Here is a 14,352-nt window from a genome sequence, read left to right on the forward strand (position 1 = left end):
TTTAAAAAATATAGCCTTGTTGTTTTTATAAGAATGCAATTATTCCTAAAGTATGAATTAAATAGAACAAAACCAAAAAAAAATGAGTTTGCTTATCATATCCATGGAGAAGCTTTCCTCATGCAAGGAGAGAATCTGAATATCAAAGTTGAAAAGGTAGTGGTGATGCAAGATGGGGCTTCATCATGTTTATTTTTAGTCAAAATACGGATTTATACAAAAATAAAAAGGCATCATTAAAAAGCAAAAAACACGTATACAAAAACAATAATTGTACAGTAAAAAGCATAATATCCCATATTAAATATTACAATATGTCGGGAAACAAAAACAGGGCCTGGGATTTAGTTCAGGGGCTCAAGTGCTTTTGTGGTAAGTTCAAGGTCATGAGTTCAGTCCCCAATACAAAAAAAAAAAGGAAAAAAAAAAACAAAGAAGCAACAGATGTATGAAAATATATAGCAAACATACATTTTAATGTTCAAATAAAACTTTACAGATACTGACAAAAGTTTGAACATAAAAGTGGGAGAAAATAAATGAAAACTATTTCCTGCATATTCATCCATAATGCACTCAAGCCTACAGAGATATTAGGAAACACACATGAAATCAAGTTACTTTGTCTTAGTCGACACAAAATTCAAGGAAGCTCCTTTGGCTCTGTTTCTGTCTGTTAAGAAATCTTTTCTAACTATTCTTCCACTTACAGCAGAGATTTGATCATATGCTATCATCAGTAGTAGTGATATAATTATTATTTCTTCAGGACATTCCTATATTCCAACAGAACTAATTGTGGGGCGAAGTAATAGCTGGAGGACTGCTTGGCGGATCTGCTTAGTTTTCACACTATAGATGATTGGGTTGAGCACTGGTGGCACCATTAAGTAGATATGAGCCATGAAAATGTGGACAAGCGGGGACGAATGCTTGGCAAAACGATGAACAATTGATGACCCTATCATAGGCACATACAGAATGAGCACAGCACAGATGTGGGAGGCACACGTGTTGAGTGCCTTCAGTCTGCCCTCATGGGATGAAATTCTTAACACAGAATGAAGGATGAAAGCATAAGATACTAAAATGCCCAGAGCATCCAGGCCCCAAAGCAGAATAATAAAAACCAAACCATATATAACGTTAAATTTAGTATCAGCACAGGCAAGGTGGATTATGTCCTGGTGCAAACAATAGGAATGAGAAAGGACATGGGAATGGCAGAAGGTAAAGAAAGCTAAGCGAACCATAACTGGAATTAGTGGAATAGCGCTCCTGAGCAGGGCTGCAATCCCAACCTTGATGATCAGCTTTGGGGTGAGAATGGTAGCATATCGCAGTGGGTGGCAGATAGCTACATATCGGTCCAGGGCCATGGCCAAGAGCACAGATGACTCAGTGAAGGAGAAAGTGTGAATCACAAACATTTGGACCACACAGATATTGAACTGAATCTCTCTAGAAATGGACCAGAGCACCCTGAAAAGTGTTATCATCGGGGGCAGGGACATGCCAATGTCAGTGAGAGAAAGCATGGCCAGGAAGTAGTACATGGGCTCATGCAGCCTGGGGTCTGTCCGGATGACATGCAGGATGGTGCAGTTGCCCGTTATTCCAACAAGGTAGAGGAGACAGAAGGGGATGGAAATCCAGTGGTGAAATTCTTCATAGCCAGGAATACCTGTGAGATAAAATGTGGAGGACAGGGTGCTGCTGGCGTTTGAGGTTGCCATGGAGATGAGCATTCAACCACAGTCCAATTCCACTGTCACACACCAGAGAGAAGATTTGATAAATCCAAAACCTGCAGAATGAAAAGAACAGGATAAAAAGATAACTGTTAAGAAGTAGGGAGAAGCTTTTCAAGTGGGAATGGTGACATTTTAGGGAAAAAAGAGGACCAGAAGGAAAAAAAAATTAAAATGGAATTTAAAAAATTGGAAAGGAGATTTGTACATAAGAAGGGACAGAATGTAAATAGGGTGGTAGCAAGGGGAAAGGGAAGGAGAGAGAAAGAATTAAAACATCATGGGGGTCTGCGGTTTTAGCTCAGCGGCATAAGCGCCTGCCTTGCAGGCAGGCAGTTGTGAGTCCGAGCCCTCATACTGATAATAAATAAATAAATAAATAAAATAAAACATCTTATGTAGACCTACAAACTTCCAATGGTAAATGTAATCTTTACATATTAAAAACACAATATGAAAAAAAGAAAAAAGAAAAAACTTTAGTGTTTACCTTTAGATTCTTAATCCATATCAACATTTCTGGTTTTTTTTTTTTTTTCTGTATTTATTTCATGGCTGGTAGTTGTCAGTTATCCATCTATACTAACCAGGACCTGCACTCCTGCCTCCCATATGCAAATTCATTCAACATCCCCTCTAAACATGGATGACTATTCAAAGATTACCAGCACAGGGACACACACACACACACACACACACACACACACACACACACACACACACACATTCAAACTTTAATTTTTAATTTTATTAGAAGTGTTCTTACGCACAGGTACTGCATTGATATTGGCCCTTTTTAATGTCTCCTCTAGCGATTTAAATTAGTTCACTTATTGACCATAGCTTAACATTTTCTTTTAGGAATTAGAATAGAATGAAAATCACATTTACAGAATTCAAGAAAAAAGTAGACCACATCTCTCATTTTCATACTCATCTACCTCCTATTGTATAATTTGTGTCACAGGTCTGGATTGTTTCGGACAATCAACTCTATTATTACTTTGCTTTAATCTTCTAATTCCAAAAGCTAATTAAAGTTTAAGATAGACTTTGCTGAAGTAATAAATTTAAAAAGAGAATCTTTAAACAAAATATATAATTTAAAGAACATTGAAGCAACTCTAGTAGTTTTATAAATTAAGAAATGTCTTCCTGTTACATTCCATACCCGAAAACCTGTTTAGAGAATAGCTCTGTCCACCAAAAGAAAAAAGGATATCAAAATGGTAGACACACAGAAATATAGAATAGAAACTTATAAATAAAGAAAAAAACATAATACAATAATGAGTGTCAGAATTAGCCTATCAGCATCTGACACTGACACTGCATGATCTGTATAGAGATCAAACATGAAAAATATTTCCCCCACTCATTCTATGGTCAAGAGAAACATCTCTGAAGCAAGAAAGCTGGGCAGTCCCTTAACATTCAGCTTGTGCAGCGTTTTCCAAGCATGCATGCTCACTTGAATGTTTACAGGTTAATTTCCAACCCATGGAAGTCACTCCAACAAGTAAATAAACTGGCTTGTTTCTGTGCTGTGAAAACTCCTTGAGCCTTTTTCATGCTGTCATGAAATCTACTTACCTGTTGTATGGCCTGATGCACACAGCCGTGCTAGCTCCCCCAGTCAAAACTCAGTGCTCTGATGCTAAGATTACGTACCTCAACCCTTTCTTTATTTTTACTTCTTATAACTTTCAGTATTTTAATTTCTAGTTCTTTTCCATATTTTTAATGCTTATGTTCAATTTTCTCAAATGTCATCATAACTTGAAAATTTATCTCTTTCCTCCTCTCTGCTTAGATCTTGCCTTTTCTCTAATCCTGGAATCTTTGCCTCTCACTGGCATGAAGGGGAAATATTTAACTGCAAGCTGAATTTTTACCTTACCAGAAAGCCCCCACCTTGATTCAAGTCTAGCTATTTTAAAGCTTAATAGAGGCTTTAAGAAGAGGACTGGCCATCAAATTTCTTGTTAGCATTCTTTCTTATGCTACAATTACATCCACCTAAATTATACAGTATTATGGTTTCAATGTTTAGGAACTTTTTTTTTTAAATCAGAAATCAAATTCAGGACTTTAAGCTTTCCAAGCAGGGACTGTGCCACTGAGCTATACCCATAAGTAGCTTTTTAACTGTACACAAATGATATTTTAGTCTACAGTAAAGTTGCCTTCTTGATCAGTTGAACATAATAACAATTTGAAAGACTCATGCTGGAAATGAAAAGTATTTTACAGTGAACAAATTAGTGAAACTAGCATATTTAACACATCAAATATTATTTTTGGGACATGACATATTAAAATATCAATTAAAAGTAAAAGAAAGCAGAAAAGTTATGTACTGTAGGAAAAAAACTTAAAATAATCATTATATGTATGGTATAAAAATGATGGTGATTGGTGATGATGATGAGCATGATCGTGGCAGCTAACAAAGGCAATGAAGACTGCACCAATTTTTAACATGCATGAAAGGGCAGCAGAAATGCCCAGGATCTGGAGAGAAATGCAGAAAAACAACAGGAGTGGGTGATTCACAGAAGTGTACCTAGGATGCCGTGTGACAAGAATAGCCATTTCCTTCTCAGTTTCATTCAGCAAAGTCACAGCAGAGACAGAGACATGAATTGGTTAGGAATCTTTTCCTTTCCTCCAGGATTACTCTGATAATCGGGCTAGTCCCACCTCTGTGCTTCCTATTCTACTCAGTAGAATTATGAAAGAAGTAAGTCCAGGATAGAGAGTGCACTTTTACCTAAACAGTCAGATTCTTGCGACTTCAGGGAGCTAGGAATCTGACAGCCACATTAGTTATTTTGAACTACCTGCATATATAGAGAGAGAAAGAGAGAGAAGAGAGAGAGAGAGAGAGAGAGAGAGAGAGAGACAGAGACAGAGACAGAGACAGAGAGAGACAGAGAGAGAGGCATATACTTATATAATATAATCATGAATTACTTAAACTTCTTTATTCTAAAATGAAAAGAGTAGAAACAATGATCAGAACTCACAATGATTAATATATTAGTGTTGTTATCCTCACAGTAGTTGCTCCAATTACAAAATATAGGCATGAAAAAAGTGATCCAATGATAAAAAACAAACCATTTTGTTGAACTAATAGAGATTAGTAATATAATTATCTATCTTATATATTGTTCTATAAATATTACAGTGTAAAAATGCTAGATGTGATTATCCAACTCTTATTTTTCCTGATAATACATATCAAATATATCTACCTGCATATATCTACCTTATCTCTTCCAGCATGCTCTAGAACAAGATGAGGTATTTGTACAGTTTGTGCATAAACTAGAAAGTCTACTTGACATTCAAAGTGAGGTTGGTATTTCTGCACCGTCATATTAAAAGCACTGATACTTGGAATTGGAAGAGATTTTTGTTGTTTGTTGAAATTCAAATCTCATTTTTAAACTACTGCTTTTGTGTGACTGAAAATGGTTCTCTATTTTATGTAACACACTATGGAGAAAGATCACTTGCCCTAGAGTCAACCACATTTCAAGTCCTGTGTGAGAAGTCTAACTTGAAGTTGGAATTTACAAGATTGAAGGTTAACAGCAAAGATATTTTGATGAAGATTATGTCTTGAATTTAGATGAGTGCTGCTCCTTCCCAGAGCCACTCTTTGGGTTCTTTTCACATTTGTAGTGGCTGCCCTCCTCTCTTTTGTTTCTTGTGTTTTCTTATGTCCTCCCTCATAAGTGTTCCCCCAAGTCTTACATACATGATAAAATGGTTCCTCATGTCATTAATGAATGTTCTAGTCCTCAATACAAGCTGGATGAGTTAATATATCTTCCTTGAATCCTTAGAGATACAATTCCCTCAGATAAATGCAAGACACTGACTGTAACCCTGTCCCTGTAAAATTTTCAATAACAGCCTTTCCCAAGGTCCTCTGTCCCCCAAGTCAAGACTGTAGTGCCACATTACACTTAGGAATATACAGGAAGGAATGCTTTGGGAATTGTCAAATGTTTATTGCCTCCTGTCCTGAATGGATGAAGTCATGCAATATGAGATGAGGTATTGGTTTGCATCCATATTATAGGAGGGCAGCATAGAACTTTTAATGTGGTGTAGCCTATGAGAGAGTCTTATTAAGAAATTTAACTTTGGAGAAGCATATAGACTATAAACAAAGAGAAGTTTTACTTAATAATACTTCAAAAAGAAGGGTCAATTACTTATCTTTCCTCCAAATCATAAAATTCACAATAACATCAAAGTTAGCACATGAATCTTTTGACTCCTTCATGTGACATTTTTCTCACTGTCATATAGATCTCTAATAGGTAAATTAAGTAAACATGATCCAATTAAACACGGAAGATTTTTCAATGAATTAAATTCATATACATTTTTCTGTAATATTTAACTCTAAACCCCTGTTGAATAGTTATGTCATGCAAAAGGTCAGCATGTGGACTACTAATTCATAAAAATCCTTTAAGCAGGTTGATAGTTTAAACTACAATATCACCTCCATTTAACACATGGACCAGTTATTCAAAATGTCAAGTGTCTGAGTTTACTAATCTTCAAGTGTAATTGTGTTTAATGCATTCTATCAGTAAGTGGCTACATAGGTAATTAACTAACTCAAAAGAGGGAAAAAATTCCTGTAAAAACTGTGTTATCTTCAAAAATAATCTGTAAAGTGGAATGACAATTCCTTATCATAAGTAAAATTTTCAAATCTCAATCTTTATGCTTCACTTTCTAAAAATAACACAAAATGATTTCTTCGTGTTTCTGCCCTGACTTTGAATACATTGTGAATTTCTTTGCATTTTAATTATTCTAATCGAAATTCAAATGACATTGACATCATCTGAATTTGCTATGATCGAGAACCCCAAATTTCCTGGAATGCTGTTAGTAGTCCATGCTGGTGTGCATTTTTACACATCAGGTGTGTATATTTGTGAGCTGTACAGTAGAAGGTGATATGCAGCAATTGCACTTTTCTCTGCTCCCAAATTCTCCATCATCCTAAGGTTACAAGTTCAATCCTGAATGTCACACGAGATGAAGAGGTGATGATCAAATGTCTACACTTTAACATTGTATGAAGAACATGACCTAGGTCACAACAAATGACACAGTACAATCTGAAAACCAGAATGATATCAGGGATAAAAGCATGCTTGAGATTATTTTGTGTCTACCCTGCTTTGTGTCTGAATGCAATGGACTGTGTCAACATTCATTCTGGCCCTCTGGGTTAACTTGGTCAGTAGAAGATACTGAGAGAAAATAGGAATCCAGAGGATCCTGTGTTTGAAGTGCTTATTCCTTGACTACAATACAGTTCCTCACTTTCTATCTTCCTGGTTGCTTCAAATCTAGGGAGAGAGGGAATGGCATCAGGTACTCTTCTCTTTGCAATACTGTTTTGGAGTCCTGATAAGAGTTTCCATTGACACTTTAATAGTAGTATGACAGTTAAGCTTTCACCTGAACACTGCACATATATATTGTCTTGATTCTTCCTAAATCTTAATGATTCCAATGACCTTTTAAACTATTTCTTCAAATGCACATTTGAGGATGGCATGATATTTTGTATTGCTTTTGGTCTTCATTTCATTTACTTCTGCATTGATCTTTATTATGTATTTCCTTCTGGTAAAATTGGAATTTCATTTGTTCTTTTTTTTTATTTTTTTGTGATACATTGAGAGGTTGTTTATTAGATCTGTTTTTGTTTGGTGTAGCTTTATGTCGGCAATGATTGGCATAAACTTTCCTCTTTGTACTGCTTTTGCAGTATAACTAAGTTTTGGCTCATTGTGCTTTCATTATCACTTGTTTAAGGTATTTTTTAGTTTTCTTCTTAATTTATTCTTTAATTCATTGTTTTTTCACAAGTAACTTATTTGATATTTATGTACTTGGATAGTTTTCAAATTTTGGTTATTGATTTTTTTTGTTTCACTGAATTAGGGTCAGAAAAGAAAAGTGGTATAATTTCAATATTTTATATAGGTAATGATTTGATTTGTGACCTTCCAGTGGTCCCTGCTGACATCATTCATGCTGCTGGAAAAATGTGCATTCTGCAGCTACAAGACACAATGGCTGATAGATCTGAAATAGGATATGTTAGTCAAATTGGAGCTTATTTCTGTTGTTTTAGATTTTCTGTCAGATGATGTTTATCTCTGAGGGTTGTTAAATTCCGTGACTCTTGCTTTTGGAGTTTATATCTCCCTTTAGGGCAATCAGTGTTGCCCTTTAGGTATTCAGGGTATGTAGCTTTACAACATTTCTTTATGTAATTGAATCACCTATCATACATATGGGCCTCCTTTGTCTCTTTCATTATGTTTTTGCTTTAAACTCAAGTATTTTTCTGATCAAAATAGGACTGCTCCCCCTTCTTTGGATTCCATTTGCAGGTAATGGCTAATTCAATTCCTTCCCTTCAGTCTATGTCCATCGTGAAAAGTAAAGTAAGTTTCTTGTAAAAAAAAAAAATGCTATGTTAGGTCTTGGGATTTTTATCCGTTTACTTAGTTTCTTATTTGAAACATTTAATCCACTTATATTCAACACATCTCTTTTTGGTAAGGTCTTACTACAATAATTTGGATACTTACTTTTTAATATTATCAGGATGGCTTTATTTCTTCTCTCAGACTTTCTAATAAAATGTATAACTTTAAGTTCCATGTATTATCTTCTTCCTTAAGATTTTTGTTTTGTGTGTTGTGGAATTTTGACTCTGGTTACCATGAAGCTTTCAAGCAATTTTTGATTGCAGCAATCTATTTTAAAATGAGAGCAACTTAGCATTGATCATAAAGACATGAAAAGGAACAAATAATTGAAGAAAAAGAAAATATTAATAAATGTTTTCCACTTAGCTTCCATTTCTTCACACAGTTAAAATCATGATGTCCTAATGTACAATGTTTTTATTTAGCCAGCATTATTTTTCTCATGTTGTTCATACTGAAAAATGGCTAGTTTATACCCCATGTTAACTTAAAAGCATTCTGAGCCTATGTGTTTATACTTTCCATTGAATTGTATTCCAGGTGTTTTTTTTTTTTTTCATTTTACTAATGAAGATCTCTTTCTTTCGAATACCTATTAGCATTTTTGTAGGGTAGGCTTCATAGAGTTATATTTGCTCAGGTTTACTGGACACAGGATTCATTATCAGAAGGGATTTATTTGGAAATGATGTTTCTTTGTATTTTGTCCTCAGTAATATGAGAATGTCATCCAGAAATCTTTTATGGCCTATAAAGTTTCTAGTGAGAACCATGTTTTCAGAAGACTTACGATACAGTTAGGCGTTACTGGTTTCTTATTTTTCTTTTGTAACCTTGAGAATTATCTCTTGATCCCCAAACGTGGTGAATGTGTTTATGTCTTGAAGTAGATTTCATCAAGTTGAATTTATCTGGCCTTCGATGGACTGTGCCTTGTTATTTGTGTTTCTCTAAGCTTGGGAAATTTTTTTATCACTTTTTTAAAATAAGCTTTCTATTCCTTTGAAATTTTAAGTCCCTCTTGAAATTAATAATGTAAATAATTTCTCATGTAATAATTTCTTCAAATTCCTTTAAGATTTCTCCTTTCTTAATCATCCTTTAATCATTCTCCATTCTTAATCATTCGGATAGTTCTTTCATCTGTTTTCTCTAGTCTGTTAATATCTTCCTTTATTCACAAACTTAATTTTTCTAAGTGGAGTTTTCACTTGAGAATTGGCATTTGATTTCTCAAATTGCATCTAAATGTCTATTAATTTTCAATTCACTGTTCTTTCTTAATACCTATTGACGGTCTTTAAATTGTTATTTGACTTCTCAGAGAGTTTGAATTCTCTGAGTGTCACCCTAAGATCAGATTTTGTCACTTCATTATGTTCTTTAAGTGAGGTCGTAGTTCCCTGCATGTTCATGATGCTTGTTAGCATCCAATAGCATTCATTAATTGAAAGAATACAGTTCTATTCTGATGGTCACAGCCTGTGAATATTTGCACTATGGTACCACAAGAGGACATCAAAAGTCCAGATTTACATTGAATTCTATGTTGCCACATTTCTCAACACTACAGGGTTACCTAACTCCAGAGTTGCTGAAATCTTCGGTGAGTTGTTGCAGATGACTTGGACCTGTTTATAGAAGTGTATTGTGCTTCACACTGATGTATGTCAAAGCTCCATGCTCAAGTGTATTGCCTTGTGGTGGAGTACAAGATTTTGCTCTTAGGCCTTGTTGCAGAAGACTTACATGCAATGGATTGTCAACTACTTCCTTTTTGTTACCCTAAGGAGAAATTGCACTTTTTGAGCACTCAGTGGGTATAGGAATGAAACAGATTGGTCAGTTCCATGTATTCTACAGTGAGTATTTGGTCAGTGTCATGGAGGATTCTCACATCTTAGCATACAGTCCACTAAACACAGTACAAATTTTGACAAGAGTATAGTAGCCTTTGTTTAAAGGTCTGATAATTTGGTTATAGTACAATAAAAATCTTTTTCTTTAAAAATTTTTGAACTGTAAATTTCAAACAGTTAACAGTATACTCAATATGTATTACTTTGTAAAGGATTGATCCTTATGTATAAAATAAAATTTGTATGTTATTACATCTCAGAAAAATGCAATATTATCATCCAAAAGAATTACTGCTATTATATACCAAATGACTAAAATCACAAGACATTGTAATATTCAGTATATAAATTAAGAAGTACCTCAATATTCCTATATTATGATGTTGATTTTAGTTAAAAAATGCTGTTCCTGAATGTTTTAAATCATCGGTTAATGTCTTAGAATGTTTGTCTTAGTTACTTCCTCATTGCTTGGAACAAATACCAGGCATACACAAATTGAAACAGGAACAACTTATTTCATATCACAGTTGACAGATGTTTCCTTCCATATTACCCTGGCTCCAGATACTGTGAGATGCCATGGGTTGAGTGGCAGAAGACATGGCAGAGGAGAAGCAGTCTTTGACAAGGCAGGCTGAAGCATCCAGCACTGATCTTGCATGCTTTCTCTTTCCTTTTTATTCTATCTGAGCTACAATTCTGTTGGATGGTCCCACCCATACCCAGGGTAAGCCTTCCCATGATCCCCACACAAACAGTGGTCAAGCAATTAGTGGACTTACTTAGTTATCATACCCTCTCAATCCACATACACACACTGGATTCTACTGCCTCCTAACAGCCCCAGCTGTGACTACCTGAGTCTTTGGGAGGAAATCTATAGAAAAGCCACAGCAATCCTATTAACTGGAAATTCTGATTGTTAAGTGCATGATGATATGCATTACCATAATAATACTCATAACTGACTTTTCTCAATGCACATCAAATAGAATACACATACTGGATTTTTGGAACATATTGGATTTTTGTTTTTTTCTTATTATTCAGAAATAATAATGAATATAATGTTACTAGAAAAAATAACTTAGATAAATTAAGCAAAAGATGTACAAAATACATATTGTTTAACTCCACTTACATATAGTTAAATAATAAGCAAAAATGAATTACAAAATGTAAGAATGCATGGTTAAGTTATAAAATACGTTTTTAAAAAAGTGAAGAGTAAAATAATTGTATCACGTGTTATCATGAAATTTAACTTAGGGGAATGTAGTATATTCATGAGTGAATGTTTCCAGGTCTTTAGATGGTGATTTAAGATTTATTTCTTTATCTGGAAGCCACTTTATCATTGTTTGCTCTACAATAATTCAGGGATTTTTTTTTTTTGTTTTTTTCACTTACTAATAATACATCAAACAACACAAAAATTTACTTGCAATATTGATTTTTTTTATCATCAACTAACTCAAGGATACAAAGGTAACTACTTATTCAGGGGAAAATTGAGGATATAACCTCTCATAAATTCTCTTCTGGACTTTCTATTCATAATAATTAACCTGTATCCTAACTATCCTTCATACCACAAAAGAGTGGTCAGCTAAGTGTGCCATGTAATGTTTTTTTTTAATAGAGTTTCGAATGGCCTTATTGTAATGCTACAGTTTCATACTGCTATATTTAATTTTTCTTAACCTCTTACTGCCAATTTAAAGTTTGCAATGTTTGCTTCCTTCTTTAAGATGAATGAAACCAAGACTTTTAAGTAAAGACATATATATCTTTTTTTCTTGATACAAGTAATTCCCACTCCTTTTCTCATTTTATACACAAAATTTGAAATGCACTAGTATACTTCTGAATGAAGTTTTGGTTTTCATTTTGATTAACTTTAGCAACATGATTTTTCATTAATTTGTCACTACATACTATTTATACCACAAAGATATAAAATATTTACTTTTCTAAAGTAGCATTAAAATCAGTTATGTTTTCTTAACTTTATTTTCATACTTTTAACATTATTTCTCTTGGATGTCTATCAGTTAACATGTATTTATCCCTCCTGCTGTGCGTAATTTGCATCATTTGAGTTTATTTGATGTTTATTCATTATTAGGATGCAGGTTGTTTCTTGAAAACATTTCTTACCGCAAAATAAATTGATCTTTCTCTCTTCACTATATTCCTATTTGTTATGAATCTGCATTTTCTAAACATAATGTTAGTTTTTGTCACTTGGTCACTGGATGTGGTCGCCAATGGTTCATTTCAATAGTATTTTACAGAATTCTGAGAAGAGACAACTATGATAATCTTTGAAAAGCTACTCCCCAAAAATTCTGTTTTACTAATTAGTTTCCAAAACTGTCATATCTTACACATTTATTTACTAGCACTTTAAGGGAGACTTTAAGCTCTAGATTTGTGTATTTTACTCCTGTCTGTATGGTCTTAAAGAATCTGATTTTATGATGAGCTATGAACAATTACCAGCATTATTTTGTTTGTTGTAAAAAAAAAATGTTTCCGTAAATTTTGTTTGTAAGAGCATCTCCAAAGACTGTTTTGGATACTTCTGGCATGATCAAATCATATGCTGAGTACCTCCTTTCTTTCTGGAAGCATATGTTTCCAAATTATTTTATACTTTCCAAAGCCAAGTCACAGAACAACTATTTTCCAAGGAAGCATGGTCTTTCTGACTGAGCAAAGTTGTCTAAAAACCAAGACCTTGAGAAGTGTCATTCATTGCCAATTTTTACTTTTTACTTTTGATTTCTAGAGACAGACATGGGATACTTTGTATTTAGTTGTATGTGTGTATGTCTATGAAGAGTAATAAATTTATATCATTCCAAAGGAAATCTAGGTCATAAAAGTTCATATTAGAATCCAACATTTTCATAAAATTAATTAATGGATATCCTTTACATCTTGTCATCTTCAGAGTAGTTGCCTCTACTTTTAGGGTTGATACTCACAAGCATACCAAATTCAAATAAAATCAGTCAAGGCCAACCCGTGGTCTTATGATTCACATTCAATTAAGATCAGTCATAGTAAGACAATTTAAGTAATACAGGATTTCAGTTTAACTTAATAGGAAAGTAAGGATAGTTACCATGGTATAACCTGCTATTTTTGGGTCAGATGTCTGTGCCCTCAAATCTGACATGAGTGGACAGACCAGAATAGATTAAATTAAAACTAAATATGGTGATAAGACTACTGTGTCTTTTAAATCCTGATACACTATTAACAATGACCTCTGCCTTTTTTATAGTGTTTCAGAGCTGTCTATACTAAAGTTACTATATACTGTCTATACTAAAGTTAAAGTCTATACTATAGCTTACAGTCTCTGCCTCATATCTGCTACTCCACTTTTCTGCTATAATTTGTCCACTTTATTCCCTCATTCCACTGTCTGCCCCGTTCATTGAGGCCTCTCTGCCACTGTTGCTGGAATCCTGGTATCTCTTCCTCTCTTTCTCTGGAATGTCCTTCAGCACTCTCTGTAGGGTTGGATTGGTGGCCATGAACTCCCACAGATCCTCCTTGTCTTGGAAGTATCTTATTTCTCCATTAATTTTGAGAGAGAGTTTTGACGGGTATATGAGCCTTGGTTGAATATTATTTTCTTTCAGGATTTGGAATATTTCTCCCTTCTTGACTTAAGAGTTTGTGTTGATAAGTCTGTTGTTATTTTGATAATTTTCCCGTTGTAGGTAATCTGCTTCTTTTCTCTGGCTGCTTTTAATATTCTGTTCTTTTGGTGAATTTCTGGAATCTTGATTATTATATGTCTAGGCGTAGATCTGTTTTGGTTGTAGGTAGCTGGTGCTCTGTATGCCTCTTTTATCTGGATTTCATTACTTTTTGCTATACATGGGAAATTTTGCTTTAAAATATCTGTGAATATTCTTTGTATTTCATTTTTGGTTGCTCCTGCTTCCTCACTCACATTCTTTATTCTTAAGTTATGTATCTTTTTGTCATCTTCTAGCCTTTGAATTGTTTCTTTCTGGTTCCTTGTTATTTTTAAGAGGCTTTTTCTTTCACAATCATATGCCATAAATCTCTCTTCAAGTTTTAGAAGGCTGTCTTTAGTTTCTGTCAGGATATTTTGCCAGTGTTCAATGGAGTTTTTGGTTTCCTGGTAATCTCTTTGGATCT

General features: G+C 34.1%; 1 protein-coding gene across 1 annotated transcript; it reads right to left on the bottom strand.

Annotated features, from left to right (window-relative positions):
• Window positions 1–776: 776 nt before the first annotated feature.
• LOC100721044 (olfactory receptor 51G2-like) lies at window positions 777–1,736 on the bottom strand. The gene has a single exon (XM_003465352.3). It carries the CDS (start codon window positions 1,734–1,736, stop codon window positions 777–779), a length of 960 nt encoding a protein of 319 aa, XP_003465400.3.
• Between the last annotated feature and the right edge of the window lie 12,616 nt (window positions 1,737–14,352).

This window comes from Cavia porcellus, unplaced genomic scaffold, assembly GCF_034190915.1.
Source record: "Cavia porcellus strain 051 isolate PalLab524CR breed Dunkin Hartley unplaced genomic scaffold, mCavPor4.1 scaffold_9, whole genome shotgun sequence".
Taxonomy (NCBI): Eukaryota; Metazoa; Chordata; class Mammalia; order Rodentia; family Caviidae; genus Cavia; species Cavia porcellus.

Coding starts and splice junctions, on each gene's coding strand:
- LOC100721044 (XM_003465352.3), bottom strand. CDS start 1,736: ATGGCAACCTCAAACGCCAGCAGCACCCTGTCCTCCACATTTTATCTC.